Source organism: Mustela erminea, chromosome 2, assembly GCF_009829155.1.
Source record: "Mustela erminea isolate mMusErm1 chromosome 2, mMusErm1.Pri, whole genome shotgun sequence".
Lineage (NCBI taxonomy): Eukaryota > Metazoa > Chordata > Mammalia > Carnivora > Mustelidae > Mustela > Mustela erminea.
In genome coordinates this window covers 76,533,129-76,558,046 of record NC_045615.1, presented here as the reverse complement: position 1 = coordinate 76,558,046, position 24,918 = coordinate 76,533,129, and the positions used below count along the sequence as shown (strand labels likewise).

At 34.9% G+C, this 24,918-nt stretch overlaps 1 protein-coding gene across 1 annotated transcript in view; it reads left to right on the top strand.

Annotated features, from left to right (window-relative positions):
* PRDM5 (PR/SET domain 5) overlaps positions 1–24,918 on the top strand; it is a 225,296-nt gene that overhangs the window by 123,378 nt on the left and 77,000 nt on the right. Inside the window, exons 9-11 of the mRNA XM_032333306.1 lie at positions 1,458–1,542; positions 2,782–2,939; positions 22,176–22,269. Of these exons, the coding sequence (XP_032189197.1) occupies positions 1,458–1,542; positions 2,782–2,939; positions 22,176–22,269 (337 nt within the window). The remainder of the gene's footprint in view (positions 1–1,457; positions 1,543–2,781; positions 2,940–22,175; positions 22,270–24,918) is intronic.

The following is a 24,918-nucleotide window of genomic DNA, read 5'->3' as shown; positions in this document are numbered from 1 at the left end:
TATCCTTTTTTTTTTTTTTTTTTTTTTTTACTCTCTCTGTCTTGAGCTCTTCCATGGCCACTTAGATCATGGGAGCCAGTCACTAGAATGCAACCCAAGCCTCCCCTCGTGACTCACCGCTGTGCCAGTTCATGGTCCTCTGCCTTGACTTCTCTGCAGGGGCCCTACTTATTCTGCAGGGATAAGCATAGTACCCGGCTTTCTGCCGAAGAGGCTTTGCTTCTCTGGTGTTTAGTATTGTGAGCTCTACCTTTCCTGAGGTTGAAACAAAAGCACTATTTTTGTATCTTTGGCAAAACAAGTGATGCTTTTGTTCATTGGGGCAGTTGATATTTCTCATACAAGACTTCTGGCAATACATTCCTTTTAGAACTTTGTGCATTGTTTTTGATCATAAACTGGGCTTCTACTTTTCATACCACCTATATGATTTCTCTGATGTAGTGTCTGGATGGGAAAGAGCTAAATTTAATATCCAATTATAATAATTATTTAGCTAGTTATTTGCTAAGGTTATGCTCCTCCTCTTCTTACTCATTATGGTTTTTGAGCTTTTCTTCTTCTTCTTTTTTTTTAAAGATTTTATTTATTTATTTGAGAGAGAGAGTGAGAGAGAACATGAGAGGGGAGAAGGTCAGAGGGAGAAGCAGACTCCCCGCAGAGCTGGGAGCCCTCTGTGGGACTTGATCCTGGGACTCCAGGATCATGACCTGAGCTGAAGGCAGTGGCCTAACCAACTGAGCCACCCAGGCACCCTGAGCTTTTCTTTTTATTGTGGCCTTCCTGTCATGTAAGAATCTCACTGTGAGCTAAATGTCTTTCAGAATCATGTATCTTCTTGCCTTTCATGGTAAATAATGTTTTGTTCTGTACTATATATATTTAAATATAAAATGGTTTGACTACTGTAAAGGGAATCTTATTACCTATAGGTTTTCATATTTCCAAATCTAAATTTGTGCATAACAGAGAGTTAATGGATATTAGGTATAACTTTTTACAGAATGTAGAAATGTAATATGCACTAAATGGGTCAGCTATTTAACATATTTAAATAGTGTGCTGCAGTCTTGTATTTTATTTCCTTTTTTAAAAAATTTATTTATTTATTTGAGAGAAAGAGAGAGGGTGGGGAGGGAGAGGGAGAAACAGACTCCCGACTGAGCAGGGAGCCCAATGCAAGGATAGATCCCAGGACGGATCAATGACCTGAGCTGAAGGCCAACACTTAACCAACTAAGCCATCCAGGTGCCTCTCCAATCTTGTATTTTCTTTTAATGATGTTTTTACTTGGTAACATGTTCATTGCATTTTCAGTTTATATAAGACACTGTGAACAAATTAGGGCTGAATTAATACATTGATATTACGGTAACAGCTATCCACATGTTTATACTTTTGTTCTAATTTATTTGGCTTTGACAGTTGACTTAACTGTCCACTTAACCTTTTGCAGATTCATGAAGTATTTGATTGTCAAGAATGTATGAAGAAATTTATTTCAGCTAATCAGCTAAAACGTCACATGATCACTCACTCAGGTAAAATATATATTTTCCATTCAAAATAAAATCACTGTGAAAGATTCACTTTGTCATTTTCAGGAGCTCTGAGAGTAGTAATCAGGAAACCTGGCTCTTAGTGCTAGATTGGTCATTAACTAGTCATGTGATTTTGAACAAGTTACTTAGCCTCTCTAGACCTGTTTATTTATAAAGCCAAGGTGGTTGGACTAAATGATACACAAAATCTTCAGAGTCACCATTTAATTTTTAATCTACTCCTGTTTGAACCTTAGATTCTGTTCTTTATCTGTGAAAAGGTATCCTACCATTCAAATTTGCTGTGAAGATTAAATGAGATCATCATGTATTGTGCTAGTGTAGTGTTTGATTTTTCGGAGGAATTCAGCAATTATGGTTTCTACCTTTCTACATACTTTTATATTTTAACTAAGGTACTGATAAATGTTAATGAGAAATTTATAAATGCATTTTGAGAATATGTTTTTAAAGCTACAGCTTCATTTTAAGCAAGTTTGAGTAATAGGTCTGTTAAACAGATTTTTCAAAAATTAGGTCTGAGAATAAATTTTGTTTTATGAAGTATCTTTCTGTGGTTTAGAATGTCTGTCATTGGAGGCTATTGAAGTCAGAATGTTTTTGAATATCCACTTTGCTTAGAGACAGATATAGATATTTTGACAAATGAAAATAGGAGATCAGACACCGGTGGTCTGTTCAGATATGCTTTGTTTGAAACAAACAGTGGTTTTTAAATCTGGTGATCAACATTACATGAACATGGCACAAATATGAATTTTATACAACAACATAAGTGTGTTGTTTCTGCTGAGAATTGAAGCTGTGCCCATATGGGGTCCTCTTGTTTGAGTAGGAGGCAGGTCTGTCTTTTACTTTTATCACTGTCAGGCTACTCTTAACATTTGGAATTGTGACTTTGGTTTAAACTCACACCTACTAGTGGATTTTTCATCCGGAAGTAGGGTTTTTTCTTTGAATTCAAATTTTATCCTTAGATCTCAGCTGCTTTATGCATGTAGTTTACAATATGAGTCTATAAGAGAACTAGCTCACATTTCTTTTGTGAATAGGCTCCTATATCTAACAGAAATGGATTGGTACGTAGATTTTTTTTCTCAGTTGTTTCAGTCATGTTTTGGTCGACTTTCCCTCAGAAGTAGTATAAGGTAAGGCTATTTCCCTTTTTATCCTTTACCTTTATATAGATATGAGATTGTCTCCACTAATTTTTCACAGAAAAACGACCCTACAATTGTGAGATTTGTAATAAATCTTTCAAGAGACTTGATCAAGTGGGCGCCCACAAAGTAATACACAGTGAAGATAAGCCTTACAAATGCAAGCTTTGTGGAAAGGGATTTGCCCACAGAAATGTTTACAAGAATCACAAGAAGGTAAAACCTTATTAATATTATTTTTGCTGAGTTGCTGATTTGATTTCTAATCATTTATTTTTTAAAGGGTTTTTTTGTATATCTGGACATGATGTACATGTGGAATAGTTAGAGGACAATGTTGCTTATACGTTGTACCTCCTACTCATGCCCTAACCCCACCCCAGCCTTGTTTCTGTCTTCCTCCTCCCGAAACTGTTCGTAGAGCAAAGTGTCATCCAGTGTTTCCCAGTGTTGTATTAATTGCAAAGTCTTTTCTTCTTTTCCTTTTTTTTCCTCTAAAATTCTACACCCTTGTTCATGGTAGCTTTTTTGAAATTCTCTTCATCTTTGGTGTATACTTGGCTAGGTGTTCTGCCAATTACTCTGGACCCTTTCGTGTCTCCTCCCTCAGGAGGTGGACTTCTTCTAGGTTCTCTGTGTCAGCTACATCCGTGACTTCTGCCATCGACTCTATATCAGCAGATCCCAAATGATTTCTTTCTTTAACCCAGTCTTCAGACTCACATTTATTTTTCTTTATTTGATACATAACTGGATATCTTTTAACTTAATGAATTTAGCATGTCCCAGAATGACCTTTTTGTTCTTTATGCCACTGATAACATCTCTTCTGGAGATTCTCCTTTCTGTTAATGAGAGAAGCATATACTTACTCCTGTCTGTTTCTTTAGTCTTAGACACTTTTTAAAATTAGAAGCCAGCTCTTTTTTAAAAATTGGTTTTATTTTTATCTATGTATGTATGTATGTATTTTTGTTTATAGAGAGAAAGAAAGTGACCAGGGAGGGTCAGATGGAGAGGGAGAGAGAGAATCTTTTTTTTTTTTTTTTTGAGATTTTATTTATTTATTTGACAGAGAGGTAGAGAGAGAGAGCACAAGTAAGCAGAGCAGCAGGCAGAGGGAGAGAGAGAAGCAGGCTCTCTGCTGAGGGCTGAGGACTCTGCTGAGGGGTCGATCCCAAGACCCTGAAATCATGACCTGAGCCAAAGACAGCTGTTTAACCAACTGAGCCACCCAGGTGGCCCAAGAAAGAGAATCTTAAGCAGCCTCTATTCCCAGTGCAGAGCTTCACTTGGGGCTTGACCTCATAACCCTGAGATTTGACCCAAGCCAAAATCAGGAGTTGGAAGCCCAACTGACTGAGCCACCCAGGCACCCTTAGAAGCCAATTTGTAAAGATTTTACCCTCTGCATTGGCTCATCACCCTCATGGTCATTCATTCCTTTGCCATCCTGTCATCCTGATTATTGCTCATCTTCATTACTTTAATACCCATGTAATTAGATTCTTACTACATGTCACTTTCCACTTATCCATCCTTGTAGATAAATTTTCCATAGCACAACTCTATCACTCTTGTACTCTAATATTAGGAGTCGATTTCCAATGGCTATGTAAGTTATGGTACATGCATGTTACCCTGTCATTCAGAGTCCTCTACCCATGACCTTAGCTTATTTTTCTAGATTTTTTTTCTTTTCTCTGCAGTAGTAATACCTAAGACAATTTGACATTTGCCTTCAGTCAGCATGACCTAACTTCCCCTTCTTCTTTTCTTTCAAGTTTTTATTTTCTTTTCTTTTTAGCTAAACTCTTCACCCAAAGTAGGGATTGAACCCATAACCCTGCAGTTAAGAGTTACATGCTCTACCGACTGAGTCAGCCAGGTACCCTACCCCTTCCTCTTTTCTGATAAGACTCCAAGTTACGATTTCTGAGTTTTCTTAATTAATTTTTCATTGCATTTCCTGTGCTTTACCTTTACTCTGGTTCTTATTTCAGAATGTATTAATCTTATCTTATCTACTCTGTGTTGATAATAAATAATGTTTTAGCTGAATTCAGAAAATTTGTCCAAAGACATTCAACATCTTAATAATGTATATTAAGATGTATTTATGATGTGATAAAAAAAATTGATTTTTAAAAAATGGTTTTATTGAGGTATAAATGGCATACAGTATTATTAGTTTAGTGTATACAAATAATGATTTAACATTTGTATATATTCTAAACTGATTACCACAGTAAGTCTAATTACCATTTGTCATCATATAAAGTGAATACAATATTATTGACTGTATTCCTTATACTGTACATATATCACCATCACTTACTCATGTTATAACTGGAAATTTGTGTCTCTTGATTCCCTTCACCCATACTACCCCTAAAACCCCCTCACCTTTTGGCAAGCACCACTCAGTTCTCTATCTATGAATCTGGATTTTGTTTTGTTCTATTTCTTAGTTTTTTCTTTCTTTCTTTCCTTCCTTCCTTCTTTTTTTTGGATTCCACTTATAAGTGAAATTATTAAGTATTTTGTCTTTCTCCGTTTGATTTATCTCATCTAACTTAATACCCTCAAGGTCTATCCATGTTGTCACAAATGACAAGATTTTATTCTTTTCTGTGGCTGAGTAATATTCCATTGTATAGACATGTACTGCATGTTCTTTATACATTCATCTATTGATGGATACTTAGGTTGTTTCCATATCTTGACTATTGTAAATAATCTTACAGTGAATGTAGGGGTACCTATATATTTTTTTAAATTAGCATTTTGTTTACTTTGGATAGATACCCATCTGTGGAATTGCTGGATCATAAGGTAGTTTATAATTTTTTGAAGAAATTTAGTACTGTTTTCCATAGTGGTTGTACCAGTTTAAATTCCCACCAACAGTATGTGGGGTTTTTTCCTACATTCTTTTCACCACTTGTTATTTCTTGTCATTCTGATGATAGCTATTCTGGCAGGTGTGAGGTAATATATCATGTGGCTTTGATTTGCATTTCCTTGATGATTAGTCATGTGATCATCTTTTCCTGTTGGACATCTGTATGTCTTCTTCGGAAAAATGTCTATCTGGATCCTTTTTCCATTTCTGGATCCTTTTTCCAATTTTTAATGGGATTTTTTTTGTTGTTATTGAGTTGCATATGTTCATAATATATTTTGGATATTAACCTTTTATCAGATATATGATTTGCAAATATCTTCTCCCCTTCTGTTCATTTTGTTGGTGGTTTCCTTTGCTGTGCAGATGTTCTTTAATTTGATGTAGTTTTGTTTGTTTATTTTTGCTTTTGTTACCCTTGCCTTTGGAGCCAGATTTGAAAAACATGGCTAAGACTGATGTCAAGGAATTTACTGCTTATGTTTTCTTTTAGGAGTTTTATGGTTCAGGTCTTACACTCAAGCTTTTAATCCATTTTAAATTGATTTTTGAATATTTGGTAGGATAGTGGTCTAGTTTCTTCCTTTTTCATGTGGTTGTCTAGTCTTCACAATACTGTTCATTGAAGAGACTAGTCTTTTTTCATTGCATATTCTTGCCTTCTCTCTTGAACATATACGCCTGGGTTTATTTCTGGGCTCTCCATTCTCTTCCATTGATCTATGTGTCTATTTTTTGTTAATATCATACTGTTATGATTATAGCTTTGTAATATAGTTTGAAATTTGGGAATGTGATACCTCTGACTTTGTTCTTCTTGATCCAGATTGCTTTGGATATTTGAGGTCTTCTGTAGTTCCATACAAATTTTAGAATTATTGTTTCTACTTCAGTGAAAAATGCCATTGGGGTTTTGGTAGCGATTGCATTAAACCTATAGATTACTTTGGGTAATATGGACATTTTAACAGTATTAATTCTTCCAGTCCATGAGCATGACATATCTTTCCATTTATTTGTGTCTTCAGCTTTTTTCATCAATGTTTTACAGTTTTCAGAGTACAGGTCTTTCACTTCTGGTTAAATTTACTCCCAAGTATTTTGTTCTTTTTGATACGATTGTAAATAGGATTGTTTTCTTGATTTCTCTTCCTGATAGTTTCTTATTAGTGTATGAAAATGCAGTGGGTTTTTTGTGTGTTAATCTTGTATCTTTTGATACAAGATTTGATTGAATTCATTTATTAGTTCTAACGGCTTTATTGTGAAGTCTTTGGGTTTTTTTATATATAGCATCATGTCATCTGCAAATAGTGACAGATTTACTTCTTCCTTTCAATCTGGATGCCTTTTAGTTCTCTTTCTTACTAAATTTCTTTGGCTAGGACTAAGAGTATTAAGTTGAAAAAAGGAGAGAGAATAGACATCCTTATCTTGTTCCTGATTTTAAATGAAAACTTTGAGCTCTTCATCATGGAGTTTGGTGTCAGCTGTGGACTTGTTATATATAGCTCTATAATGTTGAGCTGCATTCCCTCAATACCCACTTTGTTGAAATTCTTATCATAAGTGAATGTTGAATTTTGTCAAATGCTTTTTCTTCATCTCTTTGGGATGGACGCACGATTTTTAACTTTAATTTTATTAATGTGGTTTATCATGTTGATTGATTTGTGAATATTGAAACCATCCTTGCATCTCTGGAATAAATCCACTTGATCATGGTATATGATCTTAATGTGTTGTTAACTTCTGTTTGCTAATATTGTGTTAAAGATTTCTGTGTCTTTTTTTTTTTTCCTGGTATATTGGCTTATAATGTTGTGTTTTGTTTTGTTTTCATCTCCTCCACTTCCTCCTCATCTTCTTTTTCTGTGGTGTCATTGTCTAATTTGGGTATCAGGGTAATATTGTCTTTGTAAATTGGTTTGGAAACATTCCCTCCTAAACAATTTTCTTTTGGAAGAGTTTGAGAATGATAAGTATTAAATCTTCCTTGAATGTTTGGTTGAATTCACTGATGCCATCTTGTCCTGGACTCTTGTTTGCTGGGAAGTTTTGATTACTGATTCAGTCTTCTTAGTATAATTTGTCTATTTATTTTTTATTCATGATTTGGTCTTAAAAGTTTATTTCTGGGAATTTTTCTATTTCTTATAGATCATCCATTTTTTTTGCATGTAATTTTTTGTAGTTTTATGATGATTTGTATTTCTGTGGTATCAGTTTCAACATCTCCTCTTTCTGAGTTTATTTATAAGAACCTTCTAGTTCACTGATTTCCATTCTGATCTTTGTAATTTCCTTTCTTCTACTAACTTTAGGTTTCATTTCTTCTTCTTCTTTTATTTTTTTTCCTAATGGTTGGGAAAAATGTGTGATAATGATTTCAGTCTTTCCAAATTTTTTGAGATTGCTTTGTGACCTAACATGTGATTTATCCTGAAGAATATTGCATGCATATGCACCTGAGAAGAATGTCTCTGTATCTGCTTTTGGATGAAATGTTCTGTATTTATCTATTAAGTACATCTGGTATAATGTGTCATGTAAACCTATATTTCCTTATACAGTTTCTCTCTATATGATTTCTATTTTCTGTCTGGGTGATTTATCCATTGGTATAAATATGGTGTTAAAAAACACTACTGTGTTTTAATGTTCTTGATGTCACATTTCACATCTTTTATGTATCCCTTAACTATTGAGTTACTTTTATTACTTTTGTCTTTTAACCTTTATAATTGCTTTATAAATGATTAATTCACTGTTTTTACTATATATTTCCCTTTTTCAGTGAGATTTTTACTTTCATATGTTTTCTTATTACTACTTAGTGCCCTTTCTTTTCAGGCTAAAGAAGTCCCTTTAACATTTCTTTTAGGTTTTGTTTAATGGTGTTTTGCTTATCTGGAAAATACTTTAGCTCTCCTTCTATTCCAAATAATAACCTTGCCAGGTAGACTATTCTTGGTTGGGAGTTTTTTCCTTTGCAACTTTGAATAATTTATGTCACTGTCTTCTGGCCTGCATAATTTCTGCTGAAAACTCTGCTTATAGCTATATGAAGTTTCCTTTGTACATAACACATAATTTTTCTTTTGCTATTTTTAAGATTCTCTCTTTGACTTTTGACATCTTAATTATAACGTGGGTTAGTGTGGATATCTCACTGGGCTTCCTGAACCTACATGTTTGTTTCCTTTCCCAGATTAGCAAAATTATCAGTCATTATTTCTTCTAAAAGTTTTATGTCACTTTCTTTTTATTCTCCTTCTAAGACCCCTATAATGTGGATGTTATTCTGCTTGATGATGGTCCATATGCTGCTTAAGCCATCTTTACTTTTTTAAATTCCTTTTTCTTTTTGCTGCTTTGAGGAGAGTTCTGTTGTTTTTGTCTTCTAGCTTGCTGATCCGTTCTTCTGTTTCATCCAGTCTGCTGTTGAGCCCCTCAGTGTATTTTTCAGTTCAGTTATTATATTCTTCAGTTCTGTGACTTCTGTTTGGTACTTTCTTATATTTTCTATCTTGGCTTTGGTGTTTTCATCCATTCTTCTGAGTTCAGTGAACAGATTTATGATCATTACTTTGTTTTCATATTTTCACTTCCAATTTTACTTGTTTTCTCTCTTTTTTTTTAAATGGGTCTGACTAAAAGTTCATCAATTCTGTTAATTTTTTCAAGGAACCAGCTCCTGGTTTCATTCATCTCTTCTATTGTTTGTTCTCTATTGTGTTCTCTATTTCATTTGTTTCTCCTTCAATCTTTATTATTTTCTTCCTTCTATGGGCATTGGCCTTTGTTTGTTCTTCTTTTTCTAGCTCCTTCAGGTGGAAGAAAAGTTTGTTTTTTGGGATTTTGCTTGCTTCTTGATTGTAGGCCTGTATTACTATAACTCTTGGGCCCAGAAGTATAATCCCCAGTCATGAGATTCCCCCCAGCTCCAGACATTGGAGAGATGTACTTTTTGAGGGCCTTTTTTGCTCACTGGCTGTGGTGGGATTACAGTTGAAGCTTGGGGGCTTGGAGTGCTTGCCCAGCTGGCTATGGCACTACTTGCTTATTGATTTTGGTTAACACATTTTAGCATGCTGTTAAGTAATATGTATATAGTATCTTTTAAAATAACTTGTTGCTTATTTTTCTCTTATACCAGTCCATTGGAGTTATAGTTATTTCAATATTTATTGAGACTTCAAAGCGTCATTCTTTCTATTTTAAATCATTTAAAAGTTAGTGACATAATTTTAGCTTTAGCCTAAAAAGGAAAAAAAAAAAAGTTAGATTTACCAGAGAATAAAAAGAGTTGATTGATAGTGTCCCAAATTGTCTCTGCCTAATTTCTTGCTGACTGCCCTTAGGTTTAACTCAAGCATTAAATGATCAGGGGCAGGACCACATTCATTACTGCTGCTTTGGAATTGCATGACTATAAAAAATTATCTGGCTAGTTTCCTGCTCAGTCTCTGGAACTCTCTTGCTCCATTCTTTGATGAAACTGATCTACCCACATTTACGAGTTTTTCAGTTTGGCTTGTGTTATATGCCATATGGGAATTTGGCACAGGATCTTTGCACCATCTCGCATACATTAAGCCATAAATCATATGAAAGTAATAATGATGTCTTGGGAAGGATAGAAACAATGATGCCTATAATTTCCAAAGTGGAAAGCACATTCAATCCTTCTGCTATAGACAAATGTGATTCTGACTGTATGATCCTAGCATGTATTTGGTATGGTTAAGTGAAAAAGTCTAAAATATGCTTCAAGAGTTATGTAGAAAAAGCAGATAAACTTTTTCTTCCATCATTATTCATTAATGGCCAGTTAGGAAACTGAAAAATAAGGATATGCAAGGAAATTAGGGGAAAAAAAAAACAAAAAACATCTGAGTCTAACTGATCTCCATCATATAGCACAACCAAAGGTGGTTATTTTAAATAAAATAATTGTTCTTTTGGTTTCTTTGGTTATGTAACTTTTGTATTTTTATTATACTTACTTTATTCATTTTAGCGTCATTCTTCTCTTAACATTTGGATTTGCTTGAAAAGGAAATACTATCTTTCAGTGTGATTATGGCAATATCAAACTTTAAAGGGGTGATTTTTGTTTCTAAAACAATAACTTCTTCCATCATTTTGCCAATTGTATAGGCTCAGTAGGATAAAATTAGTTTTTCCTCTCCCTAATCCTTTTTGACAATTATTTGACCTGAATACTAATTGAATTTTTTGGATCTAGTTAAAATAATGATTGTTCATCTGGATCTAACTAGATCTATAAATCATAACTGGTCAGTCACTTCAGAACTTGTAGTTCTAGTCAAGTACTCTTCACCCTCCATTTTGTTCCTTATCAAATTTATTACAAAGCAAAATGAGAGAAGGTGTATAGTACTCCTCTCCTCCTGGTATAGGCAGGACCTCTAGATGGACTCAGTCATCCTGGATCATGAAGCTGGCACTACATGCTTGATGATGGAAATGAATACAGAGAGGTTTTGTCCTGATGAAGTCATAAACAAGCTTCAGGGGACAGAGGAATGTCTATTCAAATAAAAAGCCTTTTCTGACCCTTTACATAACCCTCCAGAGATGAACTTTAGAAGCCTGTGAGGAACTCTGGTCACACCCTTTCATGGAATAATTCCATTGGGCCTTCTATATTAATATCTCATTAGGATTTCCAAACTCTGGGCCATGACCACTTTGTGTTTTGAAATCAATTTACTGGGTCATGAATGGACATTAAAGAATAGAATAGAAGATATAAGAATAAGGGCAGTTTAATGAAATAATACATTCATGTATGTATGTGTATGTATGCTGAATTTCAATATAAAAAGTATTTTTTTGGTCATGGTCTGTTTGACAGACATTGCAGATCAGATTTTGCCCATGTAAAATTTTATTAAGCCTTCTTTAAAGGAAAGCATAAGTCTCTCCATAAATGAATCATGGAGTAGATTCTAAAACTGTATAAAATATGGCATAAATTTTGTATAATAAAAAAACTCTTTGAAAATCTCTAAGGAAGGTGTGATGTTGTAGACTGAAAGAATCACTCAGTAAGTCCATCACAGTCACTTTTTCCTTTGACTTTGTACCACATTTCTCCCCCACATTTCTCTCCCACATTTCTCCTCCTTTGTACCACTGCTATAGGTAAAGCCGTGGGTGGTTCATTCAAGGTGCTCAGTTGTACAAAATTATCTATTTTTGCTTTCTGGAAGCACATCAACAATGACGAGATGCTCACACTGAGAGAGGCATGCAGGAATTGAATCTGACAGAGAGAAACAGGAGATAGATGTTTGTCTGAAGCTTTTTTAGCTAATGGCAAATCACTTACCCTATTAAAGCAATTTTTTCTGCAATGCATGATGAGATAGCACTGTATACTTTCTAACATAAGCACTTTATTTTCCAGATTAAACTATAAGTTTGAAGATAGATTCTGTACTTTAATTCATAGCACTTACTGGCCACATTGTGCTTTGAATGTGACATAAATAGTATGGATAAATAAAATCCATAAAAAGATCATAGCAAATAAATAAGATTTAATGTTCTTAGTAGTTGTTGTAATATACGAGATGTGATTTAAAACATACATATATTTGCAGTACATTTTGCCACATTTGCAGTTCTGTTTGTATACTCTTCTTCTTTCTTGATTTTAAGAGGGTATTAGTGGTCTGGTGATACACTGGGAAATCCTTGCTGTGTTCATTCTACACTAATTGAGTTTACACAGTCTGAGATGCCTAAGTACTAATCTTTAAACCTTTAATTTGAGCTGTTGTAATTTTGAGATAAACACTTGACTTGGTGTTTACTTACTGCCAAATCAGTGATTCCCCTTTATTCTTGGATGTTAATAGAGAAACCTCCCTCCCAACTTTATTCTACTCCCTCCACTCTCCCCACCCCCAGATATTACCTTAAGAGTCACTGACTAGAGACCGTACCTCCTAGTGTTTGCCAGAACCAAATCATTGCTCATTGCCCTTCAGAGCTTCCTTCATCTGTGCTCCTCTGGGAACAGGGCCTGGACTCCTAAACCTCTGGCCTCTGGGTCTTGTCTCTGCCTTGAAGCTTCAGACTAATGCTTACCTCCTGAGCTCACCTTAAGTGGGATATCAGCTTTACTCTCTGCTGTGCTTTTTACAGCCTACCCAGCCCAGTCCAGGGTTTTGAACTTCTCACTTAACCTGCCTAATCAAGTGTACATCCCTAACCCTCTTAAAACCTCAAAGCTGGAAATATTGAAAAAGAGGAAGATGACATTTTTTGGATTATTTTATTTTTAAGATTTTATTCATTTATTTGATAGAGAGAGACACCACAAGAGAGGGAACACAAGCAGGGGGAGTGGGAGAAGAAGAAGCAGGTTCCCCACTGAGCAAGGAGCCTGATGCAGGGCTCTATCCCAGGACCCCGGGATCATGACCTGATCTGAAGGCAGCCAAAGTCAGATGCTTAATGACTGAGCCACCTAGGCACCCCTTTTTTGCTATTTTTTCAATTTGGTTAACATTTTTTTCCTTTTTTTTTGTAGTAGATATATTAAGAAAATAAAATATCAAAAACACACATGAATGCATGGGTACTTAGTTATGCAACTTAGGTCATGATCCCTAACAGCACCTACCTTCCCTGGTCCCCCACAATTCTAGTTCACTCCTCTGTGTATACTTTTTGGGGTTTTCTTAAATATATTAAATCTGTACACATTATGTCTACAAATTGATAATTATGACCACATTTACTACTATATCCGAAGGCTGGTGGTCCTCATAATTAGAGGTTATTTTGTACAGAGTAAAATATAATTGTTATCCTCAGTATAATGCCTTTGACATATTTTCTCACTGTTTATAATGGGTTAGAGTGTGGAAGATTATAAATGAGAAGGTGAGAGCTGTGTTTGGGTAGCAGAATTGGAAAGATAGTCTAGGAACAGGGAAAACCAACTACTGGAAACAGATTCCACAGTGTTAGATAAGACGTGAATTTTTCTTTTTTTTTTTCTTTTTTTTTTTTTTTAAGACATGAATTTTTCAAGTGCAATGCATACCAGCCATCTCCTTCATCTCCTTAGTCAGATCTTCAGTAACTTACACATGTCACACTGTTGTTTTTGTATAAGAGAACATTCTTCTGGATAGAGCTTGGAGAAAAGCACAAGGTTTTAGCTGCCCATCTGGGAGATAAGTATATTTAAATGTAAGTGGTATTAGGACATAGATGTCATCTGGAACTTCTTTGCCTTAACATGACTTGGAGAGTTTTTCAGGTAGGTCCATATAAAGCTACTCATTTTTTGTTAACTATTACTATTTTGAGCAATACTTCAGTGAACATTCTTTTACATGGAACTTTATATGTATATCAAGAGCATTAGTGCAAATAGATCTTAGTTATGAAATATATGAATAGTAATAGCTTTCTTTAAAGTTTTTCTTTAATAGAATAGTAAGTTTTGCTCCTGCCCAACTGCCTTCTGAAAAAGCTCTTCCTCTTAGCAGTAATTCAAATGCCCCTTTAGCTGTACAGTCAACGTTTGATTTTGTCACGGTTTTTTTCAGTCTGAGAATGGAACAGTGATATTTCATTGCATTTAAGCAATGGTTAGTGAAGTTGTATTCTTTGTATAATTTTATGTTCCATTCACATTACTTTTTAGAAATGCTTATAGGTTTCTCTTCATCCACTTTTTTATTGGACCGTTTGGCTGTTTTCTCATTGGTTTCTAGGAGCTCTATAGGTATGAATGTTAATGCTTTGCTATTTTTGTTTCTAATATTTGTCTCCATATATCAACTTGCATCATTTGAATAAAGAAGTTTTACATTTTTATGTTTTGAAGTATGACACAGGTTAATGAGTTTTATGGCTTCTGAGTATAGACAGCTTCTGAGTTTTAGGTTTTACTCAGAAAACTTTCTTATTCCAACACTACACAAGCATTTATCAATGCCTTTAAAAGTTATATTAGTTTTCTTTTTACTACTGTTTTAATCCACGAAGAAATTTTTTTTAGGTATGGAATGAGATCCTGATTTATTTTATTTATTATTTTCAAATATTTATTTATTTGAGAGAGAGAGAGCCAGCCAGGGGAGAGGCAGAGAGAGAGAAAGAGAGAGAATAAAGAATAAATCAAGCTTCTGCTCAGCACAGAGCCTGATGTGGGGCTTGATTTCACACCTCTGAGATCATGGCCTGAGCTGAAATCAAGAGTCAGCTGCCCAAGCAACTGAGCCACCCAGGCACCCCTGAGATCCTGATTTATAACCACTGCTCTCATATTATTCTCTAATGAATTTTTAAATGATATCAAAATTTTGATTGTAGGTAATATAAATTTGGAAGCTAAGTTAAATGCAAAGCCGTATATTTTTGAAAAATAGATACTCTTCTCATATAACAATTTGTACCACAAATCAAAACCACAATAAAATACCATTTCAAACCTATCAGAATGGCTAGTATCAAAAAGACAAGACACATGTTGGTGAAGATGTGGAGAAAAGGGACCCCTTGGGCACTGTTGATGGAAGTGTAAATTGGTGCAACCACTATGGAAAACAGTATAGGAGCTCTCAAAAATTATTAAAAATGGAAATACCATATGATCCAGTAATTTCACTACTATTTACTGAATGATTACAAAAACACTAATTCAAAAAGATGTATGCACCCCTCTTATTTACAGAAGCCAAGATATTGAAGCAACCCAAGTGTACATCGATAGATGAATGGATAAATTAGATGTGGTATATGCACAATGGAATATTATTCAGCCATAAAAAAGAATGAGATCTTGCCATTTGTGACAACAGGAGTAGACCTAGAGGGTATTATGCTAAATGAAATAAGTCAGGCAGAGAAAGACAAATACCATATGATCTCACTTATATGTGGAATGTGAAAAACAAGACAAATGAACAAAAAATTTGTATTATACCAGCAAAATGTCATAAATCTGAATCAATGAAAACTAAAAATGTACAAATGAGGACTGTATGTTATAATTAAAATATGCTGAAGTACACTATTTTCAGTAGAGAATAGACTTTGAACCTTATATCCCATCTTGGATGTTTTATATTTAAAATTAGAAACTGAGTCTAAACTGCAATTTTTTTTAATTTCGTTTATATCTGTATTAGGTTGAAAAATAGATTAGTTTTTATGAAGGTTTCATTGAGAAAATGTCCTCTGGTGATGTGACACTTAGATAATTGGATGGAACACACAAACACACAAACATATCACACACACACACACACACATACACACACACACACATTTTAGCATCTGTCTGTTTATCTATCTTGTCTGGCCAACTATTTGAATCCTATTTTTTAAATAATTATTTTTATTAACATATAATGTATTATTTGCCCCAGGGGTACAGGTTTGTGAATTGTCAGGCTTACACACTTCGCAGCACCCACCATATCACCTAGCAAGAGCACTACTGGGTATTTATCCTGAAGATACAAATGTAGGAATCTGTAGGGGCATGTGCTCCTGAATGTTTATACCAGCAATGTCCACAATAGCCAAACTATGGAAAGAGCCTAGATGTCCATCAACAGACGAATGGATAAAGAAGATGTGTAGGAGATACATACAATGGAATACTAAGCAGCCATCAAAAGAAATGAAATCTTGCCATTTGCAGCGACGTGGATGGAACTAGAGCATATCATGCTGAGTGAAATAAGTCAATCAGAGAAAGACAATTATCATATGACCTCCCTTGATATGAAGAATTTGAGAGGCAGAGTTGGGTGTTAGGGGGGTAGTGAAGGAAAAAATGAAACAAGATGGGATCGGGAGGGAGACAATCATAAGAGACCCTTAATCCCAGGGAGGGGTATGTGGAGAGAATCCTATTTTTATCTTATTGTTAGTTTTTATCCTATTTTTACTATTATTTTCCTATTACATGTTAATGAAAACTTTCTTACCCAACAACTGGTATTAATTTTTAGAGAGTATAATTTTATATAAGATTAGAATCCTATAAAATCCAAAATCCATATTTGTTTGTTTGTTTGTACTTTAGGTATCTGCACTTGTTTATTTTTGGATGGCACATAAAGTTCATGGCAGAATTACTGGTTTATTTAGCCATCTTGCACAGCAAACGAGTTACCCACTAGAGGAGCTGGTATAATTGCTGTGAGTTGTTCCATATGAGTTATAAAAATTAGAATGCCTACTTCTATTCAGAAAGTTCTGCTTTACAATTCCTGTGGTTTGCCCGACAGCCATATTTTCATGAATGAAGCTGCAGGTGTCTGGTTATTACAAACGTTTGTGAAGGGATATGGTTACTGTTTCCATATAATCAAAGAGCTTCCTTGTGGGAAAGAGAGTAAACTTGTTCTGTATGACTCTGGGCTACCTGTAATAAATAGTGGCCATTGCAGAGGCAGAACTTTTAAATTAATGGTCAAGTCAGCTAGCCTGAAGGGTCATGTATTTGAAGCAGTATTTGTTAGAAATGTCCTTGGTTAGAAATATGAGATGCCATGTTTTAGCAGTGTTGTAGGGGGGAGAACTCCCTGAGTGGTAGTCTGAATTGTTGTCCTCCAAGGAAGACTTCTACAAGTCTGTGATTATTCCTTCTTTTAGCAAATTCCCTTTGCCCTGATCAGGGTATAAACTTGAGGCTTTAGTAGTTGGCTCCATGGAGTTATGGCTTTGTACTAATGGAATTATGGCTTTTCAAGCAGAGAAAAGGTTGGGCTTGGTCATGAAAGGCTATACTTCTGTAAGAGCATAACCTCCGTTTTATAATCTTAACTTATCTGTGTGAAATGAGCTACCTTTTCCTGCACTGAGCTGCTTTTTTTGATATCTCTCTAGTTTCCATTCATTTTTGTGAGGACGAGGCCCTTTAAGGAAGCCAGTTATAAAGCTGACAGTAAAAATTTAATCCACGGACCTTGTAAACAGCCAGATGACACACATTTTATGCAGCTTTAGGTTTATTATGTGACCCAGTGGGATCGTAATATGCTGATGATACGCAGACTTGAGACTTCAATAACAAAACTCTTTTTTTTTTTTTTTTTAAAGAAGAAAGAATAGTTCTGACACATGTATCTCAGGAATATTTTATACAAATTTATTTTATCTCTGTTATTTCCCCTGAATTTTAAGATAGTTTCTTGCTTTGTACATGACCCAAAGAAGAAATAGCATTACCAATAATACTGTTACTACAGAGCAATATATATTGGTAATAGTCCAGGTTATAATTTTTAATTGTGAATGGGCCCAAAGAGAATTTTATTCTGTTCTCATGAAATTAATATTTGGTTTATACAGCTAGAAATGTGCTAATTTGGTGATGATTGTATAAAAATTATGTTGAAAACCTGAAGCATTCTTGAGACATTTTATTAGGTGTTATAAATAGTGGAACACATTTTCTTATGTGTTTTCTACATCTGCAACAACAATCAGATTTGGTGCATAAAAAGATGTATGATATGATACATAATAAGATATATGTACAGTTCATGGGCAAGTTCATTTGTTATGTCATCAGTGACTTGGCATTTAAGTGGGGGAAGGATAATGTAATTAATAAGTCAGTGAAAAGTTTGGCACACTTTAGTGATGAAAAATGGAAGCATAAGCAGCCTTTAAAAAGTTGAATTTTATCTGGTACTCGTAAAGAATACTATGCTGATATTTTGACAGGTCATGCCATCACATCTCTGTTGGTGGTATTGGCATCTTTGACAAAAATATTTATTCACCTGGCTGTGCACTAACGGCTTAACTACGTAAAATAGCTCTTGACTTCAGGCCATATCTAGATGTTGTGGCTTTGGTTTGGTTAACAGAGGTGTGAGCCTTCATGCTATCCCAAGTTATTTCATCATCAAGCTGCTAAATCATAGCCACACGTCGTATTGGCCTAGATTTGGAAAAAGGGAAAGAATTGGTTAGGGCAGAATATCATACTTATGGAAGACTAAAGCAACCCTTTGTTCCAATATGGATGCTCTAAAGACAAAAGCTTCTTTCTTTTTGTAATAATATTATCTACCCTTTGTAGAAAACTAAATATCAAAGAAATGTATAAAGAAGAAAACAGAGGCTCCATCAAATACCACTCTCTGCTTTACTATGAAAACCCTCCTCAGTGTTTCGTAGGACATCTTCCCACACCCCATCTTACACGTGTGTATGTTTGTGGCCTGTGATATTCTACCTATAATGGTTTGCATTGTTCTTTTGACACTCAAAATATGTTCTAGTGGGTTTTCCATATCAAAATAAATATACAGTAGCCACTCAAATTTAGTTAACCAGGTTTATATCTGTCAGTAAGCATTTAGCTGTTTTTTTTTTTTTAAGTTTTTGTTTATTTAAATAATTGCCAGATCTATGTCTGCCAAGGGAGTTGGTTAGTCAAAGACTGGGTCTGTTTGTCATTTTGGGTCAATAGAGCCACACTGCCACTCAGAAAATGTATGTTCCCGGTTAAAAGAGATGAGATTGCTCGACCTTTCCCTTTTGTCAACAATGAGTAATAACCATTCTCCTTACCTCTGCCAATCTGATATACCACAGAGAGTTTTTTTTTTTTTTTTAACTTTCATTCTCTCATTATATTTATGGGTTTAAATACTGAAACTATATAATTTTTTTAAAGATTTTGTTTATTTGACACAGAGAGAGATCATAAGTAGGCAGGCAGAGAGAGAGGAGTAAGCAGGCTCCCTGCTGAGCAGAGAGTCCGATGTGGGGCTTGATCCCAGGACCCTGGGATCATGACCTGAGCCAAAGACAGAGGCTTAACCCACTGAGCCAGCCAGGTGCCCCAAAACTATATAGTCTGACATCTCCAAATGTTCTGCACTATGATGCAGACTTGAAATGGTTCACTGTCTACTAGCCATCTTTGACTAATCATTTGAACCCACCCCAAACTGAACCCCTTATCTTTCAGCAAACCTGCTTCTTGCTTGCTCTTCTGGTGGCTGATCCATCCTATCATCGCTCTGGTCACAATCTTAGATCTTCTTTCCTGTGCCTCATGCTTCAGATTCAAGTCTCTCCACAAAAACCTGTTAGCTTTCATCATATATCTGGAAATCTACCACTTCTTTGTACATTGGTAGCCACCACTCTGATGGAGGACTTGATTATCTCTTGTTTGGTTTCTTGCTGTTGCTTCTCTGGGTTCTCCGCTTTCCCGTGTCCCCCTCTCTCCTGTTCTCAGCACACCCACCTTAGCATCCTATGAAATGCCATCGGTTCAAGACTCATTTGAGATTTTTTATCTCTTCCAGTAAAAAAAATTCCTGCAGTGCCTGACCAGATCCTACACGATTTGCTTCTCCTTCTTTTCCCATTTTTTTCCAGCGTCATCTCCCCACTTTTGTGCTTCTTCCTCTCACTCCACCACACTGGCGTCTGTGGTGTTTCCTGCCCAGAGGTCTCAGAGGGAGACATGCCCTTGTTCCCTCACTTCCATCAGTTCTCTCGAGTCACCTTCTCAGTTAGAATTTCTGCTTAAATTGCTACCCCTTTCTTTGAAACTTTTGCTATCCCCTTTCCCTTCTTTATTTTTCTCTATAGCATGTACTTCATGTTTTATGGTTTGTTCATTGTCTTTTTCTCCTTGCCAGTGGGAGAGCTCCGTGATAGCTAGGACTTAGTCCTCTGTTTTTACTGCTGTCTCTCCCGTGTGTAAAACAGCACTGACATATAAGGGCATGAGGTGCATAGCAATGGCCTGGGCACAAAATAAGTAATGAAGGAGATTGCAAGAGTGCTACTTGGAGGAATCTTTTTGCCTTTTTTTTTTTTTTTGAGTTTTCATCTTTTCCTGTAAATGTGCCATAACTCTTTATATTAGCAACTTAAAATTTTTATTTCATATTGCAAATATTCGTTGCCACCAAACATTTTTGCCTTATAATTTTAAATTTAATGCCTTCTCTCATCTACATATTTGAGCTTCTGCCGTGCTTAGAAAGCCTTTTCCTGCTCAAAATGTATTTAACAATTCACTCATATTTTCTTCTAGTATATTGAGGATTTGTTCTTCACATTTGGAAAAAAAAAGCTGAATCGAAATGGGACTTATTGAAAGGGGTGAATGAATAATAGATCTAGTTTAAATTTTTCCTAAATATCTATACAGTTGCCTCAAAACCATTTACCAAACTGTCCACTGTTGTTCTTTCAATTTGAAATGCCGTGTTTTGCTATATTAAGTGTCCATATATTTTATGTAGTGAATGAAACTTACTCTTTGTTTTATTTTTTCCCAGTTATCATGTTCATTTATAAGGCTAAATAACACACTTGAGTACATGTAATTTTTCCCAAGTTTTAAATATTTGCTCCCCTCATCCTTTCTCTATATTTTTTACAACTGAAAACAGACATGGTAATCCCTTTTCACCAACATTATGTTAATAGGTAATATGTACATCTTGAATATTACAATGTACATTAAACTAAGAAAATTTTTAAATCTTTATGCTGTGAATAAAGTGCTTTATTTATTCCCTTTATTTTTATGCCACATGTATCATAAAAACTAATGAATTATATGATGTGCTTTATTATCATAAAAGAATATAGTTCAATTTTTGGTTTTTAGAATTTATCTTGCCATCCATGGTAGAAATAAGATTTTATATACTGACTTGTGCCAAACAGGTTAATACTGATGTGTGATTAAAAAAACAGGAGAAGTGAATAAGCATACTCTTTTGTTGTTTGCTTTGTTTTCATTCCTGGTTTTCTGTTGTTTATTGTTTCTCAGTCTATTTCTGTTTGTTCTGTGTTTAAAGGTACTTGCTGCGTCTACATTGTTTGATCTCTGGCAAGTTATTGAAACTCTTTGAGTTACTAGTAATAGTATACTGTCCATCAAATTAATGTTAGAATTAAGTGAAAAAATTCATGTAAAGTGTTGAGTGTAGCAGTGACACAAAATAAATACTTAATGAATGTTACTTGATTTAAGTATGAGTAAATGTTCTAGTTTAATTTAGGGGGTAAATGGTATCTAGGACTAAAAATTATTGGAACTTATTCAGTGATGTTGAGGAGAGAAGGTGGAAACTGTCTCCTTTTACCGGTTTCCTTTGATTATTTTGAAAGTGTTGTACTACCATAGTGAAAGCCTGTCCAGTAAGAATGAAGGTTTAGTCTTCAGAGAAATTATAAATCATTTTACTCTGTAGTATAAATCCTGAGAAATTTGGATATATTCAGATTAGCATTTTGAGATTAGAGGAACAATTTCCTTTATTATTTATCAAATATATAATTAATGTGAGAATTTAAAAATAGGGTTGTTTTTCTCCTGTGAACATAGTGTATTTGTGTTTACGGTTTTATGGTAAAAGAACGTCACCAGAAGAAACAAGACATTGTCTACCTTCCCCTTCCTCTCCCGCATCATGAATACAAGTTCCAATTATTGTCATGACTTAGATGATTCTAGACCCTCCTAACTCAGTTTCTTTCATCTGCAGACGCATTCTGAAGAAAGACCATTCCAATGTGAGGAATGTAAAGCTTTGTTCCGAACCCCATTTTCTTTGCAGAGACACCTGCTCATACATAACAGTAAGTCACAATACAAGCAGTTGAGGGCAAATTGAATTATCTCAAACTGCGTTCTTATAACTCTTGAGAATGTTGGCGTCATAAAAGTGGACCTGTATATAGTTACGTGATCTGCTTTTGAACGTAAAAAGGGCTGGTAATTCTGCCTTTCTCCTTTTCTTCCTTTATTCTTGCTTTTTTTTCCCACATAAAGATAAATTGTCTTATGAGACATTTTATTTTATATTTTTTCTTTCTTTTATATCTTCTCTTTATATCTTTTCTTTCCACTATTTAAGGTTTATATATAAAATCTTATCTTATGTTCACTAAAGTATCTTTGAAATTTGTCTGAAATAGACATTTTTGTTCCCTTTAAAGAATAATGGTTAAAATATGCAGATGTCTGTCATGATTTTATTAGCTCACAGACTTTTCAAGTTGGAAAGGATCAGAGTGCACATCTAATTTAACCTGTTAATGTGAGGGGAGTAGAGAAAATGCAGACCCAGAGAAACATGGTGACGTATGCAGGGTTCTAGCTCTGGAGACAGCATCCAGATTCAGTCAGGTACTTTCTCTTCTTACTATATGCTGCCTCTGACTTCTTAACTTCTTTTGGCAGGAGCACTTCTTTTTCTTTTGGGAGAAGTTATACACATACATACCATGCAAAGAGCTATTTTTAGAATACAACACCTTATACCCACATTGCTGAAAGGACACTTTATATTATGTTATTTCAGAGAAAATGCTATTGCTAAGCTGAGTTTTAAAGTGAGTTCTGTGTTCAGATATGGAAATAACCAGACATTTGTTACATTACTGTATCTAAAAGTAAAGAAAAATGGCATAATGTAGGCGATATTTGTATTGTTTGCTTTTGAGTTTTTTAATCTGTGGAACATCTTCTGAAACAAAGTTAATACTGCTGATTAAATTTTTAATATTTCTGAGGAAAGTAAAACAATTAATCAGTTACGACAGCAGTACAGATAAGACAGTATCTTGGAAGAAATTTTCTCTGGTCATGTAGAAGTGTCTACAGTTCAAAATGCCAAAGACAATAATTTTTTTTTTTAATTTAATTTAATTTAATTTTTTCATCAGTGTTCCAAAATGCATTGTTTATGCACCACACCCAGTGCTCCATGTAATCTGTGCCCTCCTTAATACCCACCTCCAGGCTCACCCAAACCCCCACTCCCTCCCTTCCAAAACCTTCAGTTTGTTTCTCAGAGTCCACAGTCTCTCATGGTTTGTCTCCCCTGCTCCAATTTCTCCCAACTCACTTCTCTCTCCATCTCCCAATGTCCTCTGTGTTATTCCATATGCTTCACAAGTAAGTGAAACCATATGATAATTGGCTTTCTCTGCTTGACTTATTTCACTCAGCATAGTAAAGTTTTTGAAAATACTAAGTGGTAAGATCATGACTAAATGCCTCTTTTCCTACAGAAAAGATAATGTTAAGGTCCGTGCCACTCTGCATTTGACCTTACAGCTCTGGAGAATTGGTCAACACAACTTTCTCTTTCTTTATTAAGGACAGCCATGCATTTAAGAAATAAAATTTAGGGTGCCTGGGTGGCTCAGTTGATTAAGCTGCTGCCTTTGGCCCAGGTCATGATCCCAGGGTCCTGGGATCAAGTCCTACATTGGGGCTCCTTGCTCAGCAGGGAGCCTGCTTCACCCTCTCTTTCCACTCGTGCTCTCCCTTGTTATCTCTGTCTCTCTCTCAAATAAATGAATAAATCTTTAAAAAAATAATAAAGAAAGAAAAGAAAATTTGCCCTGTAACAGCAGTAATTTCCATCCCATCACACTCTCATTTGATTAAGAAAAAAAATCATTATGGGATGAATGGATTTTTGAGTAGGAATTGGGGTGAGTGAACCTCATTCATACTATTAAGACTTCTGTGGCCAAATTTGGCCTGTATGCTCAGGAAATTTTTGTTTGGATAGATGAAAATTAGTTTCAATAACAACAAGGAATTTTTATTATAAGGAACCTACTAATTTTGATTTCTGCTGATTGGTTCCCATACACTTGAGGCAGAGGATTGAAGCAGCGGTGTGGACTGTGTTTGCACATTCTGTATTTAATATAATGTTGGTCAGCATATTAATCATAGGCTTTACGAAGCTGCACTGACATTTGGCTGGAAAGTCAGCTTTGTAGTTGACTGAGCAAGTGGTTATTGAAGGTAAAATTAAACATCAGATAAGGCAAATGAGCTAAAAGGATGGGAAAAACCAGAAGGAGACAGAGTAAGACAAAATACTAGATGTTATCTTACACAGTATGAAAATGAAAACCTATTTAACTTCAAAACATGCAGGCTGTTTTAGAAACTTATATCAGCATTCTGGCTCAAAATATGAAGAATAACATCATAATTATTTTGGAAATTATTGCTATTTTCTAACATGGAAAACCAAAAGGCAGGTTACTAGCTTGCTTCTTGGTTTTAAGATAGGAAAGATCCTATCTTTAATCCTATGTTTATTTCTTTAAGGCAAAGAAATCTGATAACATCAGATAAAATCTCTTCAGAGTTAAAAAGTTCTGATAAGCTTAAAACAAAGAAATCTGGAATTAAAATTTGAAAGAAGAAAGGTAAGGATTACCCTTGGTATAGCTTGATGAGGTCTTTGTATAGGAATC